This window comes from Mchenga conophoros, linkage group LG1, assembly GCF_057382185.1.
Source record: "Mchenga conophoros isolate Kocher_MC1m ecotype Shallow Benthic linkage group LG1, M_conophoros_male_GT1.1, whole genome shotgun sequence".
NCBI classification, from domain to species: Eukaryota; Metazoa; Chordata; class Actinopteri; order Cichliformes; family Cichlidae; genus Mchenga; species Mchenga conophoros.
In genome coordinates this window covers 10,213,988-10,236,989 of record NC_140526.1, presented here as the reverse complement: position 1 = coordinate 10,236,989, position 23,002 = coordinate 10,213,988, and the positions used below count along the sequence as shown (strand labels likewise).

Here is a 23,002-nt window from a genome sequence, read left to right as displayed (position 1 = left end):
GTAATATCATCCAGAGAGGGGTGGAGGGGCAGGGACAGGGACAGGGATGCCAACTGAGGGGACAGCTCTTCAGTGTTGCTGGAAGTCTGTTATTTTCTACCTTACACAGTCAGATATTTTGTATCACCTGAAATGTATCTAGTCTATCAGACCACTAATTCTATGTTGCTTCAAGTATTTTTCCATGTAGATAAGCTTCAGATGATTAATTTTTTGACATTAAAAGTGAAATGTGTGAAAAAGTGTCAAAAATATGAATTTTATTTTGTTTGTTTTTACTTTATTTTAACTATGAAAAAAATTGGGTTATAATGATATTTATGCACACTTACAAATATATACGAAGATAAGACTTTTAAAGAAGTCTTAAATCGGAATGAAATGATAAATCGGAAACAACAAAATTAGTGGCTTTACATATTGAAGTTGCTATCTTGACAGTTTGTTTCTTTGCTGTCCTAGTTGCACATATTTTTCCTCTCACACTCTTAACATGTTTGAAAGCTTATAGGGAAGAAGATATATATTTCCTATCAATATCACACCAAGCCAAAGATTTACCACTTGCGGCTAGCAAGAGATTATGCATGTGGAGAAGTGTCTGCATATGTGGTTAGAGAATATATGGAGAAAGGTCACAGAAATGATATGTGACTGAAAGAGAGGAGATTAGAATATGAAATGCTGGCAAAAAATTAAAAGCTTGCATATAGTCATTCTGCAGTTTAGTGATATTTGCTGAGATGCTGAAGATATCTGGAGCTCTGGTACTATAAATGTATATTAGACCAAGGTAAGAGTTTCATCACCCACAAACTAGGAATGGTATTTTAAAGAGGAAAAAAATATTTACCAAATTAGGATCGAATGACGTTGGTGTGAATCTTCCATTTAAGGAGGAGCTTTAGTAAAGCACCGAATTCCTCTCTGTATAAACTGAGGCAGCGTCCATTGTGAGCATGTTAATACGTGCAGCCATTCTCTACAATCGTTCCACTGCTGTTATATGTATGTTGGAGTTTGACATTAAACTGCATTTATTCCTTTTGGAGTACAGTGCAGCAAATGCTTTTCTTTTTCAATGTATATGTTTGCAAGGGGCCCAATAGTTTTGGTTGTCTTTCCACCCTTCTCTTAGAAGTCATTAATGATAGCCTTTTTGTTAGAAGTAGTTCCTTATCCACCCACTTAAAAGCTGTTAAAATGTCTCACTTTAGATTTAGTTCAAAATAACCCTGTTTCTTCTGAAATAAATGTCAGTTCTTTTGAGGTGTTTTTGCTTTCTGTGATGAGCTCTTAAAAATGCATTCACTTTGCATTAATATACTCCCTAAAGTTTATGCAAGTGCAGAATTGTCAAAAACAATGAACAAGCCAAATTGCCCATGTAGAATATTTATACTTGATAAACAGCTTGTAGAATGTTTAGCAGGACTTCATACACTTGAACACGTTTATTGGGTAGATATTTTTTTATCATTTCATATTTAAGAACTCTAGACATGGACACATTTGTGAGATAAACAAGATTTTTAACAATGTTTTGAAAATAAATGTAGATTAATTTTACAGTGTCGAATCAAGCACGAAAAGGCAGAAAACACTAATCAGAAGCCTCTGGATTGTACCATTAGGGCATTTGTCCAGCTAAAATATGCCTAAAGCAGAGTAAAAATTGTATATTTGGTACATGTTTTTTATTGTTTTCATGGGGTCTTTTTCTCTCTCTTAGGAAAATTGTCATCAAGATTGGAAAGAAGAAAAGGCGAAAGCCCGAGTCTTCAGAGGAGTCGGATGATGACCCTCCCCCTCAACACACTTTGAAGGATGATGACTCTGTGAGTTCCAGTATAAAGTATACACAAACTTATGCAGACATACATGCACAGCACAAGCCAACAAGGAACAGGGGCTCTAATGAGACTGGGAGAAATTAGTGCATTTCATTGCTGTTTATCAAACCAAACTATGAACCTTACATATGAGACAACACTAGAATTTTAAGTTGGAACTTGGCTATATTTGACTGTGTTATTTCCCCACTTTATTCAGATTTTGTGCAGGTGTTATTGAGAGCAGACGAGAAATACGAGACTCTTTTTCTGTTAGCTTTCTGATAAAATTTAAGTGGTGTCCTCGGCCTGGCTGTTCACACTGCTGCTGAGCATTGTAGAAGACTTAACAGCTTTAGTCTGATTCTGGAAGGCTCCACTCTCTGGTTCATATGGAGGTCATACAGTGGGTGGCTATCTCAAGTGCACATTCTCATCTGTGTTGATGATTGAGAAAACTGACAGCAGAGGTTTTTATCTAGGTCAGAGCATCAATGATAGAATGGCAAATTGAACTAGGTGTCACCTGAGTTTACCCTTTAGCATTTAAAACACACTTCTGGTCTGTGTGGAGCTTTTCTCACTAGTAGGTTCTGACAGATATCCAAAAGGTTATGAGTGACATGAATGAATGACTGGGGACGACACCCCACTAACTACAGTGTGTTGTATGATATAATTACGCCCGCTAAGTGGCACCCCAGGACTTAATTAAAATAGTCGGTGGATGACTCATTTATGATGATCTTGTGGAAGAGGTTGAAGTAGCTTGGCCGCCGGCTGGAACAGGAGCATGATCTCCTCAGGGGCTCGCTCCTATTGTTGTGGCATGCGGCAGGTTTGAGTCTCCAGCTTCTGGTCAGTTTGGGTTTGTGAATGTGAGGGTATATCTCCACGGGAATACTGTGCTGCACACCTAATTAACTGTGGCTCAGTGGCATTTATTCCTAATTAACTACATATTATCATTAGGAGGGGCTCGTGTATTGATGCAGGATGCAGCTGCCCACGCATATGATAATTATAAAGGCTTGACAGGAAGGAATAGAAAGAAGCCGGATTTTAGAGCACTTTTTTTTCTGATTTTAAGGATATTTTTCTGGACTTTGACTTGGTTTTAGTAACGTAAGGCCAGTAATAGGTTATGTTGGGCAATGGCCTGCACAATGGAAAACTCTATATTATCATTTTGAACAGGGAAATGTATAAATGTTAAGTGCTTTTGCTAGGGCTGTTCGATATAACGATGTATATCGGATGACGATATAAAAACATCTATTGTTTCATTTTACGCTTCGTGGTGTCGCAAAATAAACTATTTATGGCAATATTTTTTCATCGTTTTGATGGTCACTGTAGTGACTATATTAATTTCTTAAAATTCTCTCTTTCTCTTTTATTTAATATAACCACACTACGGATGGACAAGCGCCTGTTTTTGTGTGCTGTCATTGGCAACAACAACGGTAAAATCATCGCGTGTCCGCTTGTTTATTTTCCAGGTAAACTTTTCACAATAAAGCTCAAGATCCTGTTGAGACTTTTCAAAATAAACTGAATCACATGAAAAAGTATGCAGAGTATTTATGGATGAGAAGCAAAAAAGAGCCTTCGGGTGCTAAAAAATAAACCTTAGACTCAAACATTAGAACAGGCTTTCCCCCGCAGCACGCTGTGTAATAAATACTCACAAAGAAAACGGCGGCCGTTACAACCTATGTCTAAAAATGTATAGTTTCATGCATCAGTTAAAACACTCGACTCCAGGTACACGACACCCAGCTGGAAAAACTTCAGCTACCCGAGATTCACAGAGTTTACAGAAAATGTTAAATTTTTGTGATTTGTGTCGTTATCAGGACGATAGATGTTTTATATCGGGATATGAGATTTTGGTCATATCGCACAGCCCTAGCTTTTGCCATTTGTGTTTTCAACCAGCAAGAAGAAGGATAACATCTGTGATCATAGAATATTAAAGAAAATATATTTGACAGTAGACCTGATTGTTAGCCTAATGCTTTTCTAATCTTATTCTAAATTCTAATAATAAAATGTTGGAAGTACTGGCAGGGATTTATATGAGTAAAAGCATGCTCATTAGTCACAACTTTAAAATAGTTTGTAGATTTTGTTGCTGTCTGTTTAAATCACACTAAGCGTAAATGCATGTGTAATTTGCCTTAACTAAGCAGTGGGACACTCTAGGGCTGTACGATATGACCAAAATATCATATCCCGATATAAGAAATCTATCGTCCTGATAACGATATATAAATCACAAAAATTTAACATTTTCTGTGAATCTCGGGCAGCTCGTCTTGCAGGAAGTGTTTCCAGCTGCGCGTCATGTAGCTGGAGTCGAGTGTTTTAACCGATGCATGAAACTATACATTTTTACACATAAGTTGTAAAGGCCGCCGTTTTCTTTGTATTTATTACACGGCGTTCTAACGTTTGAGTCTAAGGTTTATTTTTTTAGCACCTGGCGGCTCTTTTTTTAAATTTTCATCCGTAAATAATCTGCTCTTTCACGTGATTCAGTTTATTTTGAAAAGTCTCAACAGGATCTTGAGCTTTATTGTGAAAGGTTTATGTGGAACATAAACAAGCGGACACGCGATGCTGTTACCGTTGTTGTTGCTAACCACAATGCATAAAAACAGGCACTTGTCCGTCCATAGTGTGGTTATATAAAATATAAGAGAAAGAGAGAACTTTAAGTAATTAATATAGCCACTACAGTGACCATCAAAACGATGAAAAAATATTGCCGTAAACAGTTTATTTTGCGACACCACGAAACAAACGATAACGTAAAATGAAACGATAGACGTTTTTATATCGTCATCCGATATATATATACATCGAACAGCCCTAGGACACTCTGAGCCTTGATAATACGTCAATCATGAACCTGATCATATAGCGTTTTTTTTCTTTGTGTTTTCTTTAGCTAAGTTTATTACCTTGCTTTGGCGACCTATGTGATGTAGTTACATTGTTGCTTTGGTTTGTAACAGGCACACTAGTTAAGAATGAAATGAGTCCATGCTCAAGATTCTGTTAGAAAACATCTGCTCAGTCTTGATCAAATCTTCAGTCTTAGAGCCATATGGGAAATTTTCATGTGAAGCAGTCATTAATTACCAATTTTATTTTGCAGTTTCAAAATTGATTAATGAAGTATTTGAGATTACTTTGTTTTGTCTTTTGTGTAAATGTGCTTCTTACTCCTTTTTTTGGCTTATATCTTATAATTTTTTAGAAGAGGCGGTCTAATCGACAGGTGAAGAGGAAGAAGTATGCTGAAGAGCTGGAGACCAGGTTGTCAGATGAAGAAGTCAAGGTTATTGTCAAAGCCAAGAAAACCAATACTGCAGCATCCAAGGAACCCGCTCTTCAGCTATTTGTAGTAAGTAATTCTGCATATAACTCTGTGGGAAACACGTTTAATTTCAGTTGTTTCAGTTATAACATAAATGGGAAAATAGAGCTTCAGTGTATTAACTGGAATCAGTGGATGTTGCATTTGTGAAAAAGATACAGTACACCCTATGATTGACTAGCTGGTAGAACCATCTTTAGCAGCAATAACTTGAAGTAACTTATTTTCTGCATGGTTTTATCAGGTTTGTGGGAATTTGTTTATGCACAGCTATCTTAAGGTCCCGCCACAGTATTTGAATTGGGTTAAAGTCTGTACTGAGCAACTGCAACAACTTGGTTCTTTTCCAGTTACTCTATTGTAAAGTTGCTGGTGTGTCATGGGATCATGGTCCAATGACCCATTTTAGACCAAGATTTTAACTGTTGGGCAGATGGTCTAACATTTGGCTCTAGAATACTTTGGTATACAGGGGAGTTTGTGGTCGACTTGGTGACTGCATGGTGCTCATGTCCTGTGGCCTTAAAACAAGCCCAAATAATTGTCCCTCCAACTTGCTCTTAACAGTTGGTATGAGGTGTTTGTGCTGATATGCTGTTTGATTTTTGTCAACCATGGTGCTTTGGTCTATGACCAAACCTCTCCACTTTGGTCTTGTCTCTCTTTTTCACATGTATTAAGAGTTTTGACTTGAAAAGAAATAGAATTGTTTGTGGAAATAATGCACATAAACATTGTTGGGAAGATCTTATTTTTGTACCATAAAAGAACACAAACACACTCAGTAAAAAAACAAAACGAAACAAAAAACAATAGGACTGCTTGCTCTGCTGAATAGCCTGTTCTTTTCAACAACACACTGTGACGTACAAACCAGGACCCCTGCAGTAAGGCTTTTAAAAAGAAGAAGGATAATATTCACTGTCCTTTTTTTATGATTTAGATGCAACAGCACAGAAGTTAGAAAGGGCCACAGAAACATTTTAATGCTTAAAAATAAAATTAGTTGTCCTCTAATTTCTGTTGTCTAAAACTGTTTTTTTTTTCAGTTCTGGGATATTTTTATGTAATGCAGAATCACAAATTTGACAAAGGAATTTATGATGTGTAAAGCGTAAGAGAGCATCTGGTGTTTGTTTTTGTTATCATATTATGAAGACATTTATGCAACTTAATGCTCTGGGGTGACTGTTATGAATTTATCAGTTGACATTAACCATATCATGTTCTCTCTAGGAGAATCCCAGTGAAGAGGATGCTGCTGTTGTTGACAAAATCATGTCTTCTCGTATTGCTAAGAAGGAGGTAAATATTTAATTTGTTGTTTTGCCTTATTTTTTAACCATTGCACAGTTGTGATAAAAGCTTCTCTTGCAAATTTTTAGCTTAATAGATTTTTGGGACTATGTATTGAGTTGTATTGTTGTATTATGTTTTTTTTCCCCCTTATTATAGCACTAAAACTAAATGAAAGCATTGCTTCTCATTGTTATGTTTTTGCATTCTTTTTCTTTAGGTCTCTCCAGGAGTGGTCATTGAGGTGGAAGAGTTTTTTGTAAAATACAAAAACTAGTAAGTTATTCATATGTAGTTTCTGGGTGGTTAGTGGCAAATATGTTTTTGTCTATAGATATATCTATAGAGACAGAGGCAACATGAAAGCTAGAGGATGTAATTAAGAACTTTTGACATTTCAAATGTCAGTACATCACAGGCATGCATGGGACAACTTTTAGTATTGTCGTGTCCTCAATGTTATGATGACTGTTTTTTCTGTTAATAAAGAAGAATACAAATTCTAGCGTATTCACACACCAAATTATCAGTTTTAATGTTTTGGAAATTAAGATTTAAGTGTCATACTCAGCTTCCCAGAATTTTTTTTTGTGTGTGGCAGATAATCTGTCATCAGCCAGATCACATCCATCATTTCACAGCCAAATGATAACGAGGATGGAAATATGAATGTGAAAACACTTTAATATTTCTAAACAAATATGACTGAGAACAGCATGCCAGTGGATACTGTGACCACATCTGCAATCTGTGATCACACCTGCTGGCCTCAGCAATTCCCCCAGATGCTGTTTAGGTGATTGCAAGAGTCCCTTACCTTACTGATCTTGTGTGTGTGTGTGTGTGTGTGTGTGTGTGTGTGTGTCAGCTCCTACCTACACTGTGAGTGGGCCACAGAACAGCAGCTGGAGAAGGACAAGAGGATTCAGCAGAAGATCAAACGCTTCAAGATGAAACAGGCACAGAGGGCACTCTTCTTTGCAGATGTAAGGATGTGCGACTGGTTTGTGTCTGGGGACGTACTGTACTACCCGTGTCGACACAAATATTTGGTTATTATTTATTTATTTTTATTTATTTTTGGGGGGGGGGGGGGTCTTTTTGTCGAGGACATTTCTATAAGTGGGTGTGCGTGTCTCCACAATTTGGTGTGTCTTTTAGGATGCAACTGCACGTTCAGTACACATCTGCGTGCATATATTTGAGTCTCTTTACTCACTCATTTGATACAATATAATGTTTATCTCAGTTTCCAGATGGTGAGTGGGCACTTTGGTTTATTCCCTTTATTTAATCTTTTTCATTTCCTTTTGTGTTTTCCTTCTGTCTCGCTCAGATGGAAGAGGAGCCATTTAACCCTGACTATGTAGAAGTAGATAGAGTGCTGGAGGTGTCATATTGCGAGGACAAAGATACAAGAGAGGTAAGCGAATCCTTTTTCATTTCATCACATACGTGAGTTCTGTATTTGTGTAAGTTCCTGAACGGTTTTCTTGGTTTTGTTCCTTTCAAAAGATTCTCCACTCTAGCAATGTCTTTGTATCTCAGAAATGCCCAAGGCCATCCTAATGGGCTTCCTTGCAGCCTTTGTTAATATTGTAAAAGCAAAGCTTGGCCTCACTCTAGTCTTTTTCAGTGCTAATCCTCCTCTGCTTGTTACAGGAAGTGGTGTACTACCTGGTGAAGTGGTGCTCTCTGCCTTATGAAGACAGCACCTGGGAGCTGAAGGACGATGTAGATCAGAGCAAGATTGAGGAGTTTGAGCAGCTGCAGGCAGCCAAGCCAGACTCACGCAGGGTGGTAAGTTGTGCCTGCCAGCCTTCTTCAGTTATCGCTGTATTTCCATGTTTCTTTATCACTCTTGCGCGTGTGCGTGTACACACATATTACAGTGATCTAAATAAGACAACACTCACACAGGGGTATGAGCGAGCTTGAAAGACAAACCCCTGCTGTCAGTCACTTCAACATCAGTGAATGATGTTTTTATTGGAAAGGTAAAACTAGGAAAACATTTTCTATTGAAGATTCACAAGACGTACTGAACAGACGGAAGTCAAAATTAGGAGAAACGAAATAGACGAATCTTCAAAGAGAACAATGTTTTTTTGTTTTTGTTTTTTATCATACTCTATAGTTCCCCTTTATTGAGAAACAAACTGTTGTATTTATAACTAGACTACACAGAGATCAGTCGTGTAACTTGTACTATGAAGACTGACAGTTTTTGTTTCAGGTTATCTTTCGTCTTTTATTTCCCTGTCCACTACAATAGTTCACACTTTGCATATCTGTGGTTGTAACAATAGGTCAGTTTTTACACCTCTACACCTGTGTGTATATCTTTTTGCGTGCAATGTTACCATATAGGTTTGCAGATGCAGAAAGGTTGGCGTGCTGGAGATTTTGTTTTTATATTGCATGTATGTCACACTGCTGGATTTCCTTATTTTTTATATATTCTAAACCAATGTCATTCTCCAGTTTGCTTGAATAACCAACATTTTGCTTATGAACACTAATGCTAGCTCCACATCCAATTTACTATTGTATAAGTTACAGATCCTTTAGCCTATCTCGGCTATAGTACACCCTGGATGGGGTGCCAGTCAATTGTACGGTCATAATGCTAACATTATGTATAAGAAATTGTGTCATGCATTTGTAATATTTACGTTCTATGGAAAAGTGTTCATCAAAAATGTAAAGTTAACTTCCAATCTGCCATATATGTCACTTAGGAGCGTCCTCCTGCCAATCTGTGGAAGAAGAGGGAACAATCGAGGCAATACAGGAATGGCAACAGCCTCAGGGACTACCAGCTAGAAGGAGTCAACTGGCTTCTTTTCAACTGGTACAACAGGTTAGTTTTAAGCACTGTGAGTATGCATACCTGTAAAAAATCTGCAGCTATTGTGAAAAACCCAAATAGCTTTTAACTGGTATCACAGTACAGAAATTATGCCATCATGTAGTTTTTGTAGTTGTCAGCTGGATATCCATGATGTTAATCTCCCACTCAGCCACACCCCAGAGATGCTCTATTGGGTTGCAATATCACAGCCCAATAGAAAACCTGGAGAGCATTTCATTCCATTGAAGTCATTGCCGTGTTAAAGAAACCTGTTTGATAAGATTTGACATGATTTAACAAGATCCAAGCCAACATGAGCGAAATATGCTCTCTTTTCCAAGTCCCTGTTAATATTCTTGCTGTAGCATTTTGGATCAGCTGAAGGCTTTTCAAGGAGTTTTAGGAGGGCCTACTAATACTGAATTACAATAGTCCAGTCTAGAAGTAATAAATGCATGAACTAGTTTTTCAGCATCACTCTGAAACAGGGTATTTCCAATTTTAGAGAGAGTGCACAAATATAATAAAGTACTCCTACGTATTGTTTGTTATGCACATTAAATGGTCAAAAATGGCTCCAAGATTCTTCACAGTGTTACTGGAGGCCAAGGTAATGACATCCAGAGTAAGCATTTGGTTAGATAACACGTTTCTAAGATTTTTGGGGCGAGTACAATAACCTCAGTTTTATCTGAATTTAGAAGCAGAAAATTTGAAAATCATCCAGGTCTTTAAGTCTTTAAGGCATTCCTGCAGTTTAACTAATTGGTGTGTGCTATCTTGCTTAATGGATAATGTTGGGTATTACCTGCAAAGCAATAAAAATGTATGCTATGATACATGATATTGCCTAAGGGAAGCATATACAGTGGGGCAAAAAAGTATTTAGTCAGCCACCGATTGTGCAAGTTCCCCCACCTAAAATGATGACAGAGGTCAGTAATTTGCACCAGAGGTACACTTCAACTGTGAGAGACAGAATGTGAAAAAAAAAATCCATGAATTCACATGGTAGGATTTGTAAAGAATTTATTCGTAAATCAGGGTGGAAAATAAGTATTTGGTCAATAACAAAAATACAACTCAATACTTTGTAACATAACCTTTGTTGGCAATAACAGAGGTCAAACGTTTACTATAGGTCTTTACCAGGTTTGCACACACAGTAGCTGGTATTTTGGCCCATTCCTCCATGCAGATCTTCTCGAGAGCAGTGATGTTTTGGGGCTGTCGCCGAGCAACACGGACTTTCAACTCCCGCCACAGATTTCCTATGGGGTTGAGGTCTGGAGACTGGCTAGGCCACTCCAGGACTTTCAAATGCTTCTTACGGAGCCACTCCTTTGTTGCCCGGGCGGTGTGTTTTGGATCATTGTCATGTTGGAAGACCCAGCCTCGTTTCATCTTCAAAGTTCTCACTGATGGAAGGAGGTTTTGGCTCAAAATCTCACGATACATGGCCCCATTCATTCTGTCCTTAACACGGATCAGTCGTCCTGTCCCCTTGGCAGAAAAACAGCCCCATAGCATGATGTTTCCACCCCCATGCTTCACAGTAGGTATGGTGTTCTTGGGATGCAACTCAGTATTCTTCTTCCTCCAAACACGACGAGTTGAGTTTATACCAAAAAGTTCTACTTTGGTTTCATCTGACCACATGACATTCTCCCAATCCTCTGCTGTATCATCCATGTGCTCTCTGGCAAACTTCAGACGGGCCTGGACATGCACTGGCTTCAGCAGCGGAACACGTCTGGCACTGCGGGATTTGATTCCCTGCCGTTGTAGTGTGTTACTGATGGTGACCTTTGTTACTTTGGTCCCAGCTCTCTGCAGGTCATTCACCAGGTCCCCCCGTGTGGTTCTGGGATCTTTGCTCACCGTTCTCATGATCATTTTGACCCCACGGGATGAGATCTTGCGTGGAGCCCCAGATCGAGGGAGATTATCAGTGGTCTTGTATGTCTTCCATTTTCTGACGATTGCTCCCACAGTTGATTTTTTCACACCAAGCTGCTTGCCTATTGTAGATTCACTCTTCCCAGTCTGGTGCAGGTCTACAATACTTTTCCTGGTGTCCTTCGAAAGCTCTTTGGTCTTGGCCATGGCGGAGTTTGGAGTCTGACTGTTTGAGGCTGTGGACAGGTGTCTTTTATACAGATGATGAGTTCAAACAGGTGCCATTCATACAGGTAACGAGTGGGGGACAGAAAAGCTTCTTACAGAAGACGTTACAGGTCTGTGAGAGCCAGAGATTTTCCTTGTTTGAGGTGACCAAATACTTATTTTCCACCCTAATTTACGAATAAATTCTTTACAAATCCTACCATGTGGATTCATGGATTTTTTTTTTCACATTCTGTCTCTCACAGTTGAAGTGTACCTCTGGTGCAAATTACTGACCTCTGTCATCATTTTAAGTGGGGGAACTTGCACAATCGGTGGCTGACTAAATACTTTTTTGCCCCACTGTATAATGTAAAAGGAATTGACCCTAGCACGTGACTCTGTGGAACTCCATAATTAACCTATGGTGTTTGAAGAGGACTCTCCATTTACATGAACAAATTGGAGTCTATTTCATAGATATGATTCAAACCAAAAGCAGTCAACTGTATGACGCGTTGCACAGAGCCCCCCACACACGCTTCTTTTTAATTTAAGTGAGATCAAATTTAATTATGGAACCATTGTTTTATAAAAATAAAGGCATATAATTTCATACACATCACAAATTGCAGTGGTTATGTAATGTGCCCTAATTTCATAAAGGTAATAATATTTTGTTTTTTATACTTCAGAGATGTGCTTATCCAATTCTGTGGTCTCTTTTGGGGATAATATGTAGTGTTGCTAATCTGTTTAGCGTTGTACAAAGAGGTTTGTTTGTTGTTTTCTTTGCTCTATTTGTATCAGTGCAAATTGGATTAATAACAGAAACGTCCATCAGTTCAGGATACTGTAGTATATTTGATTTATTTTACATACATTTTGTGTTTCAAGAAGAGGTCTTTTGGGTGTATTGGCATTGCAGATAATAAATAATGAATGATTTATCTTGCTTTGAATCCTGCGTGTGTGGGACCATCTTGTGTTTTTCTGTATTCACATTATTTGTTTAGGCCTGTGAGGGTAGTCAAATTTCCTGTCAAGGTGCATACTGTTGCGACATTTGCTTTTCTTCGCCTACAATCTCAAAAGATGTGCTGCACAGTACATCTGCTGAACACAGTGTCAGTGCGCTTGCATTAACCCTGGGAATTGGTTTTGTTATGTGTGAGCATGCAGGAGTTTGTGTATGCCTACGCAGAGAGATTCATCAAAAGTAGAGAGCTGCTTAAGAGGCCAGTGGGAATATCTGCACGTTGCAATTAGCATCAAGACATAATACCCCCACCCACTGGACAGCTGAATAAATGGTTAGCTGGAGTACACCACGCAGCAGAGGCAGTTGCATTTACCATTGTGTGCTGTATGATATCTTGGGACTATTATTACTGCTGATTATCTTGTTTTCACTGTTTTTTGTTTGTTTTTTTTTGTTTGTTTTTTATTGTCACCGGAGTTCTGCATTTTCCTTTCATTTTCTTGCTCTTCCTCTTTTCACCTATTCCCCTGGCCATCTGTACACATTTTGTATATTGTTAGAAGAGAAGAATTTCTCATAATATACACCACGCTGTGTTTGTGATAAAATTGCATACAGTACTTAGATTCAAAACATTTGCACCCCCCCACACACCTACTTTACTTTTTGTACAAAGCAAGGAATTTATTTTCTCCTGCTTTCTTTTTGTCCTAAATCCACTGTGTTTTCTTTTCTAAGACGGAACTGCATCCTGGCAGATGAGATGGGCCTAGGGAAAACAATACAGTCCATCACTTTCCTAGAAGAAATCCATCGCGTTGGAATCCAAGCGCCCTTTCTCATAATTGCCCCACTCTCCACCATCACCAACTGGGAGCGGGAGTTCCGTACCTGGACCCACCTCAATGTCATCGTTTACCATGGAAGCATGGTCAGCAGGCAGATGCTCCAGCAGTATGAGATGTATTTCAGGGATGCACAGGTAAATGAATATATCAAGTGCAGAAAATAATACATTTTAAAATGAGTACAGCAGATTCAACACAAGAATTCACAATTATTGCTCTTGAGTACAGTAGTTCTTATTTTACAAGTACCAGTGTTATTCTGTCACACAATCAAGAGAATAATATAGAAAGGAGCCCTTTAAGAAGCTGAAATGTGCTATGTATTACTTGCATCCTTTCATATAGTTTTGGCCAATGTGTAGTAGGTACCGTAATATGATTGTATATCACCACGCTGGCTGTTTTTGGCTATGAGAAGACTTAAGGACCTATAAAGGAATCAGCTCTGGATGCACAGGGGTACTCCCAGCTTGTTTCTCTTACCAACCACATAGAGAAATGTAAGGATTTGGAGGTCTTTTAGTTCATTTTAATATATATACCTAATTTTTCCTTTTTAAAAACAGGCAAGCAGAACTCAATTCTGCTGTGCTTACCTTTTAAGAGTGAAAGGCTGTGATTCACTTAGATTAAAGTAATCACAGTGCTTTTTAAAAAACAGCAGCACTGTGTCAGTAACATGAAATCCTATGAGTAGTGTAATGATAGGTTTCAAAGCAGGAGGCCTTCTTATAACAATAGGAGTCGGATATTGAAAAGCCAGGAAAACCGTGATTGTGTGTGCAACACAAACGCTAGATACCCTTTACAGTCCTATAGCTAGTGCAGCAACCTCATTTAACACCATGTTTTTCAAGGAAAACTCATCTGCTGTAAGACAGGAACAAACAACAGTTCAAGCACAGTGGATTTCTGTGCTTGGTGCAAGTTGTTTGTAAGGTTTGTGTCAAGGCTGTGTTCAGAATCGCTTGAAAAGGTATCACTTTGTAGCTGTATTGATTTTTGTCAGCCTGTATAAAATATAAATCTATAAACAGCTTGGGTTTGCTCAGAGAGAGATAGCGTTTCAACAAATATCTGGTTTATAATACTAAGATATGCATATAGCAAGAATCCAAATAGGGCCCGTGCCTGACAATATGTAGGCTGCTAGGTAGTTAGTGAGCCTTGAACAGAAGCTTTATGTGGTTGGCAGGCCATGTGATGTGTCACAGCAGGCAGTTAGGACCTTTTAGTATTCTGACGAAACGTAGGAGGAATCTAAGGCGAGAGGAGAACAGAGTGGAGCCGCCACCAGCCTGTCTCCCAGGCAGCCTGTGATGTCATAGCAGCCCCCACGGGGAGATCTCTGTCATCGCTGCTCAGGCATATCAGAGTGGCTGACTCCTCAACAGCAGCCTGTTGGCTGGCTGGCTGGCTGGCTGTGGGAGGGGGTTACTGGATAACTGAGTATCCCTTGAGGACTGTTGTCAAGGCAATGGATACAAATGGAGGGGCGGGGGAAAGCAACGCTTCCCCAGACAAACAAACAAATAAACAAATAATAAATACTCACTGGCAGGTGCTTGTGTACTGGATATGCTGTAGATAGCCTCCTAACCATAATGTATGTTTTTTGATGTTTGAGAAGTCTAAATAAAGGAAACCCTGTGTTTGCTGTCAACAGCTAAAAAGGTTGCAAATATGTAGGTTTCTAATGTCAACACAGAAAAGGACAAGCTTTGTCAGAAGAACTATGTACCTTTCATGTGCATCTGTTTATAGCACTTTTTCCAGTACATTTTTTTTCAGATTCAGTGCTTGTGTAAATAGAAAACAACATTGTTTTAATCACATAACACATTGAGCATACTTCAGCTAATAAAATACGATATTTTAACTAAACGGATGAAATATGTACACTTCTCCCCTTTTTGTCTTCAGGGTCGTATCATACGTGGTGCCTACAGGTTTCAGGCTGTTATTACCACATTTGAGATGATTCTTGGAGGCTGTCCCGAACTCAATGCCATAGAGTGGCGCTGCGTTATTATTGATGAGGCCCATCGTCTCAAGAACAAGAACTGCAAGCTGCTAGAGGGATTCAAGCTCATGAACCTGGTAGATAAATCATGAGCTTAGAGAAAATTATTACACATTGTCCGAATTTTATTCAGAAATACCAATTGAAGCAATTTTCACTTTACATTTAAACTCTTGTCCTCTTCAAGGAACACAAGGTCCTGCTGACAGGTACTCCTCTCCAGAATACAGTGGAAGAGCTCTTCAGCCTGCTTCACTTTCTGGAGCCGGCACGCTTCCCTTCTGAAAACACCTTCATGCAGGAGTTTGGAGACCTTAAGACTGAAGAGCAGGTGAGCTTAGATATGTGCACATTCTGTCTCAAGAGTTTTATTCTCCATGACAAAAATACACCTTAGAGAAAAACTGCATCAATGTGTGTTGTGTTGTTGTGCTTTTATGGCTCCACACAGCACCTTAATATTTGCAGAATCTAAAAGAGATCTTTCTTTTCAGTGTTGGTTTCAGTATTTTTTTATGAATGGGCAGCCAAATTTCAAACACACTGCTCATCAGTGAAGATACTGTTGAACTGGAGCCTATTCTAACTAGGGCACAGTCATAAAACGCACACATCCAACACATGATGAATAATAACAATTGATAACAGGTATTGCACTGCTCAGTGCTGGACTATGTGACAGTTTCGCATTTCCTGCTACATACTGCTGTTTGGCATTTCATTTTTAGTCAGTGTTACCAAAGAGGTGTTCAATGGAAGGCTGCTGAAAACATCTCAATGTCAGGAGTGTGGAAGTGTGGAGCAGCCAGTGTTCAACACATGGAACTAAATTTAGAAATGTGTAATTCTTTTCATAGTAAAAGCTGCTGGTGCTGTTAGGAGACTTATTTTCTCCACACAGCATAACTGATATTAAATGAAGTCCTGCACAGGGTGTGTAATAAAAAAAGCACTTTGTAAAGCTGGCCCAGTCCTTGGAGTGTAATAGTATCTACACCGTGATGCTGCACTACAGCACAAATTCATTATTTGTGAGATGTAGGTCTTCATAAGATGAAGGAAAAATTACTAGACATACATATGAGATGGCCTAGATTATACCTCTTTGGCAAGCTACAATAATAATGATAATATGTAGAAGGTGACTCTGTAATATAAAATACTGTGCTTGGATCAGCTTTACTCTTCAGCGACTTCTGCTTTAAGAGTGAAATTGTATGTGTTACTATGGTTGCGCTTAACACCAAATGATGCAAATAGTTTCCCCACTGTGGCATTTCTTAACAGTAGCTGGAAATGAAAATAATTTTGCAGTCAACTGCTGAGCTAACACCGAGTTACACTTCTAGCCAGTGATTATTTACATAATGTATGTTATCTACTTTTAGTGGTTCTTTGCATCACCCGCTATACTTGTGAAATACACATTTCCATGTGTAATGATACGTGTCTGTCTATGATATGGAACAGAAATTGAATTTCTTCATTTTTTGCTGCTCTGTAACTTTTAAAATACACTTATTAAATGCAATAAATCTAAATTTGAAAATGGAAATTTGATGACTTGGATAATACTGTTCGTTATAACCCAACACAGCTACAGTTGTATCCTTTTCAAACATACAATTTTTAGACCCCAAACAAGTGCAGCATAGAAGCAGCTGCCAAAGGTGAGTTCAAACTGTCTCTGTGACCCACAGGTGCAAAAGCTTCAGGGTATCCTGAAGCCTATGATGCTGCGTCGTTTGAAAGAAGATGTGGAGAAGAAGTTGGCTCCGAAAGAGGAAACCATCATTGAAGTTGAGCTCACCAACATTCAGAAGAAATACTACCGTGCCATCCTAGAGAAGAATTTTTCTTTCCTGGCTAAAGGAGCTGGCCCGGCAAATATGCCCAACCTGGTCAACACTATGATGGAGCTAAGAAAGTGTTGCAACCACCCCTACCTAATCAAAGGTAGGACAGCGCTGAAAGCTTAAATAAAGAAGTTCTGTAATAACTGCAAACTAACAGCTTTTGTTCTCACCTTCTAGAGCTAACAGCCAAATTTAGCCAATTTACTTTCTTTCTGTAATCTGCTTTTTTATGGTACACAAGTACCATTGTTTCTCATATAATTATGCTCTTAAATATCAGTCATTGAATCGAAATCCGGCTTTAAATAAAATAATTAATTTTGACAATACTTTTTTTTAATGCGCCCATGTCTTTGCTATGACAGGAGCAGAGGAAAAGATCCTAGAAGACTTCAGGGAAGTGCACAGCCCTACTGCCCTAGACTTTCACCTACAGGCTATGGTGCAGTCTGCTGGGAAGCTCGTCCTCATTGACAAATTGCTGCCTAAAATGAAGGCAGGAGGGCACAAGGTGCTCATCTTCTCCCAAATGGTCCGCTGTCTGGACATCTTGGAAGACTACCTCATTCAGAGAAGGTAACAGGATGTAACTAGACAAACTGTAGTCCTGCAGTTCAAATGTGATATCACCCTTACTCGCTTACCTTTGACCTCGTTCTATCCAGTCTGATAGTAAGGAAGCACCATATCTGTTGTACACAACCAAACAAGGTTTTAGTTGTACACTTAGTAGTAGTTTTAAATGTTCCTTTCTACCTGCATTGTTTAAATTTCTAATTTCCTTTATGTTCAAAGAGATGTCAAATTATCACACCAAACTGCCAGGCACTTTACACGACAGCCTGCTATTTTAATCTTCTCTTTAGCATTTGTAACTTGATAATGTCTCAGTTCCATCACAGGGTTTTAGGTTTAAATTTCAGAGTGCAATACACGGAGCTATTTCAATCAGTATACGTGAATTTTTTTTTTTTCTCTTTCATCAAAGATATAAAGCTAATGTGTACAAACTAAGTTCCAGCTAAAGCCCTTCACTGTCCTGTTCTAGCTCTTCCTTTCTCTTTCTCTTCTTTCTTTCTGCTGGCTGCCCACCAGAAGCTAGAACAAACCTCAAGCTATTGTAAACATGTGAGGTGCTGTGCAACACAGACCTCAGACAGGGTTCAGCAGTAGGTTACAAAAGCCCTCAGGGCTCCATCACATTAGACAAGTGGGAGATTCTGAGGTTTCTCTTGAGTGGAAGTGGATAACCCCAGGAAGAGCAAGGGGTAGGATTGTAGGAGGGGATGATTGTGGACTCGAGGATGAAAGAGCATACTCACCTCTTGTAGAAATAGTTTTATATTTCTTGGGTTAAGAAAAAGGGAATACAAAACAAAACAAGAATACATGATAGTGTGAAGACCATAAGTACTGTGGTCTTGTTTTGAGTATGGATAAATTAATATGGCTGTCAAAGAATAACGCCCACATTTTGGTGTTTGATTAGATAAGCACTATACCTGGATCCCATGTACAAGAACTCAGAATAAACTATTTAAAAAGGTATTGTACAAACATTCATCATATTTATTTCATTTATGTTGCAGGTATCTGTACGAGCGTATTGATGGACGGGTTCGTGGAAATCTGCGACAGGCTGCCATCGACCGCTTCAGTAAGCCTGACTCAGATCGCTTTGTTTTCCTTCTGTGTACAAGAGCTGGTGGGCTGGGAATCAACCTCACAGCAGCAGACACCTGCATCATCTTCGACTCTGACTGGAACCCACAAAACGACCTGCAGGTAGGACTCAGCAGTGGGTTCAGCGAAATGCTGTAGACTTTGTTTTATTGCTGTTTCGAGAAAGTGGCATACTAACAGTTATCTGAGATCTGCTCGTGCAATTAATAGGCAGCAAAACTAGCCACCATGGGAAGTGCATTACACTGTGTCTAGTAAAAAGTACATGTTGTGAATGCTCAGTCATTCCACAAACAACTTACATGTTATTTGTTGAATCTCATTTTAATGAGTCATTTAAGAAGAGCAGTCTGTCAAACCAATGTGTAGATATTAAAACAAATTATATGCTCGGTGCAGTTTCCTCAGTTTTTGTATACTTTACAGGCCCAGGCTCGCTGCCATCGCATCGGTCAGAACAAGGCAGTGAAGGTGTACCGTTTGATCACCAGGAACTCATATGAGCGAGAAATGTTTGATCGCGCCAGCCTCAAGTTGGGTTTGGATAAAGCAGTGTTGCAGAGCATGAGTGGCCGAGATAACAGCCTGGGAGGAGGCACTGGGGGAGGGGTAAGTTTGAGAATTGTCCATACGGTCTGGAATAGAAATGAGTAGTTAAATCTTGAAATCTTGTAAATTAGAAACCATCTTGCAGAATTACACGAGCCCCAGCGCCAATGACTAATGCCTCATATGGGGAGATGCAAATAAATTATAACATGTTTTTTGTTTTTTGATCGAAGTGTTCTGTTTATTGTTAACGAACAGTACACCGTCCACTCTCTTCTCCAGCTTTGCCATCTTAAACTCTGAAAAGCTGGATATGAAACAAGTTAATGATCTCCTGAAAATTATTACATTTATAAAAGACAAGAGATCAATGCTGCATTTCTTTCAGCTGCCATTCCAGTAACATAAAAGTTTTGACATACATACCCGGGATACTGAATTACATTAGGAGGACACTGTAGCAAATGTGAAATGACACTAAGCCAATTTTTTCTTGTCAAGCCAACAAAAAAATAAAAACTAAAACGTGAAGGTCACTCTTAAAATTTCCACTTGAAGTGTAACCGATCCTGTTAGTCTAATCTGTTTGTGAGGGAGTGTGTCAACACTGTGAGGTGTGTAGGTGGATGCTTAGCTGCAGTTTGTGTCCCCTGGGAGTTATATGAACAGTAAGGAGGATGTATTAGCAGTTTTCTACATCTGGTTTGACTGAACATATCTGCATACTAAACAAATGCCGGGGTTGGATATATAGCTGCTAATTTTGTGATTTTAATAATTCGGCACGCTTTTTGTCGCTCTATCTGTGTGCCTGCATTTAGTGTGCTATTTCTGTCAACTGGAGATTTGATCAACTCATGCATTATGTAGTGCCATTCCTCCTGTGGTTCCATTTCACACCTGAAGTCTATTTTGTAGACTTCAGGTCTATTATCATGTAATTATAACAGTGTTATAGTTTCATGACTTTAATGTGATTTTTTTTTTTTCTTTACCTTACAGGCTGTGCAGCAGCAGCTGTCCAAAAAGGCGATTGAAGATCTGTTGCGACGTGGGGCCTACGGGGCAATCATGGATGAGGAGGATGAAGGGGCCAAATTCTGTGAGGAGGACATTGACCAGATCCTGCAGCGCAGGACAAAGACCATTACCATTGAGTCTGAGGGACGAGGATCCACTTTTGCCAAGGTAAAAAACAAGAAATCTGATAAATAGAACTCGTTAAGTACAAATGATTTAACATCAGCTTTATCGCCTTTTGTGTACATGAGTGTGGAGATTGCATATCGCTGGCTATTTAAAATTCTCAACCTGTGCCCATTCCTGACTCAGGGATACGGGGAAAAACAAATATGATTATAACTTAATGTGATTCTGATGTCTGCTTTCAGGCCAGTTTTGTAGCATCTGGAAACCGTACAGACATCTCCCTGGATGACCCTAATTTCTGGGACAAGTGGGCCAAAAAGGCTGACATTGATATGGATATGGTCAATGGCAGAGTGAGTACCAGACTAAAATGGATACAATATTCACAGAAATGGATAATTGGAATGTGACATACACAGGACATCTATTCCCTTTTAACTGCATAAAAGACATAAAGTCCATGAAATTTTTTCCCCCTCTACAGAACAGCCTGGTCATTGACACTCCTCGTGTCAGAAAGCAGACAAGGCCCTTTAGTGCCACCAAGGATGAGCTAGCAGAGCTTTCAGAGGGCGAGAGTGACGGCGATGAGACCAAACCTAAGCTCAGACGAAACTACGATCGCCTGAACAGCTATGGCCGCACAGAGTGCTTCAGAGTAGAGAAGAACTTGCTTGTCTATGGGTAAGATACATTTAATAAGTTTAACCTAATACTAACTATTAAATAACATAGCTGGTATTTGGAAGGACTTACCTGAATTTTTGTCAACAAAGAGGCTCCTGAAAAATTTGTAATAGATTGAATTAAACATCCTATTATCTCCACTTGAATTTGTCCATATACATACAAACAAACAAGACCATCAGGATTATAAATTACAGCAATATGCATTTTTGCTTTAACACTAAAAAACATTATCCAAACTGTATATAGAGTCTGCTTCCATACTCAAATGAGTATTCCTAAGTGTGGCATTCCCATTCTGTTTCCAGATGGGGTCGTTGGAAGGATATCCTCAACCATGGCCGTTTTAAGAAGCAGTTGACTGAGTGGGATGTGGAGTCCATCTGCAGGGCCTTGTTGGCCTACTGCCTGGTCCATTATCGTGGAGATGACAAAATCAAAAGCTTCATGTGGGACCTCATAGCCCCTACCGAGGATGGACGCACAAAGGAGTTGCAGAATCACTTAGGTGAGTCTCAGCAATTCAAGCCGACATTTACTGACTTTATTACAATCAGTAAGTAGTAAGAATTAATTTGAACCACAACACTTTTTTATTTTGCTAGGCTTGTCTGCCCCAGTTCCTCGGGGGAGAAAGGGTAAAAAGATGAAAACCCAGTCTAGTTCTTTTGACATCCACAAGGCTGAGTGGCTCAGGAAGCACAACCCTGAGCATATGCTTCAGGACGATGGCTATAAGAAGCACCTGAAACACCACTGCAACAAGTAAGTATTCACTTATGGCACTTTTCATCCAATTTGAGTTTCATCAATTAAGACAAATAATGTTCCAAATGACCACAATATAGAGGTTCTATATTGCTATTTCAAAAGCATTATAAGATAAAAGAGAGTATGCATTTAACTGGCTTATAGTGGAGATGGGGACTAATTGTCTATTGCTGTGTTGTTTAGTCTCCCGTGCATGAGAAAGAGGTGTGTGAGTGCTGATGTAAAACTTTAAGCTATTATAGAAACTGGCAGGTGGTGATTATTCTCTTTTAACAAAGATGATCTCAAGTTATTTTTCGTGTAATGAAGCCTAAGTGTATGAAAATACAGTTTGCACGTGGCTCAAATTTTAACCGCGGCATCTTCAAGCAACAATAATTAGGAAGCACTAAAACATGTATTGGAGCTGACAGTTCGCTGATTGATTAACAGACTTGACGTTGACACTAGCTGATAAGAATCTTCATGAGGCTTCAGCCCATCTAATGGCTGTCATAGATCTCTCTTATTTACAGAGGGGGGAATAGCGCTGTAAAACGCAGAGCTTGTGTCCATTGGGCTTTGGATGCAGAGCACTGAAGCTTCCATAGAAAGTTCTCCATTGTTTCCTTTTCCAGTATTGCTGAATCCAGGGATTGTCTGATATGTGACACACCGGGCAATTGGGGACATGCAGCTAGCAGGGTTTGCTGACTTGTGCGTTTTCCCTCTGAGGACCTGGAATGTGACTGGTGGGGTGGGGGTGTGCACTGGCTTCTTAACAGACCCACAAATGTAGGACACAGCTCTTGCACAGCAATGGTTGCTATAGGAAGAAGGGGTAAATTACTGTAGACTGTTTGCTAAAAGACTTGAAAAGTTTAAAGCATCAACAGGTTATGAAACTGGATCATAGTGGGTGATAATGATGTGAACATCTTGGACCTTACTGAATAAAATGCAGTAGATTTTTTTCCCCTTTTTACTGCATGCTGAATA

General features: G+C 39.2%; 1 protein-coding gene across 5 annotated transcripts in view; it reads left to right on the top strand.

Annotated features, from left to right (window-relative positions):
- The window catches only part of chd9 (chromodomain helicase DNA binding protein 9), a 77,738-nt gene that overhangs the window by 40,908 nt on the left and 13,828 nt on the right, over positions 1-23,002 (top strand). For all 5 annotated transcript variants that reach the window (XM_085252847.1, XM_085252730.1, XM_085252793.1 and 2 more), the window contains 20 exons: positions 1,733-1,838; positions 5,101-5,247; positions 6,457-6,525; positions 6,737-6,792; positions 7,385-7,502; positions 7,853-7,939; positions 8,179-8,316; positions 9,258-9,379; positions 13,197-13,440; positions 15,230-15,406; positions 15,517-15,660; positions 17,030-17,285; positions 17,551-17,761; positions 18,775-18,970; positions 19,295-19,477; positions 20,420-20,605; positions 20,809-20,919; positions 21,051-21,250; positions 21,562-21,761; positions 21,859-22,018. In XM_085252847.1, coding sequence (XP_085108973.1) covers positions 1,733-1,838; positions 5,101-5,247; positions 6,457-6,525; positions 6,737-6,792; positions 7,385-7,502; positions 7,853-7,939; positions 8,179-8,316; positions 9,258-9,379; positions 13,197-13,440; positions 15,230-15,406; positions 15,517-15,660; positions 17,030-17,285; positions 17,551-17,761; positions 18,775-18,970; positions 19,295-19,477; positions 20,420-20,605; positions 20,809-20,919; positions 21,051-21,250; positions 21,562-21,761; positions 21,859-22,018 — 3,111 coding nt within the window. The remainder of the gene's footprint in view (positions 1-1,732; positions 1,839-5,100; positions 5,248-6,456; positions 6,526-6,736; positions 6,793-7,384; positions 7,503-7,852; positions 7,940-8,178; positions 8,317-9,257; positions 9,380-13,196; positions 13,441-15,229; positions 15,407-15,516; positions 15,661-17,029; positions 17,286-17,550; positions 17,762-18,774; positions 18,971-19,294; positions 19,478-20,419; positions 20,606-20,808; positions 20,920-21,050; positions 21,251-21,561; positions 21,762-21,858; positions 22,019-23,002) is intronic.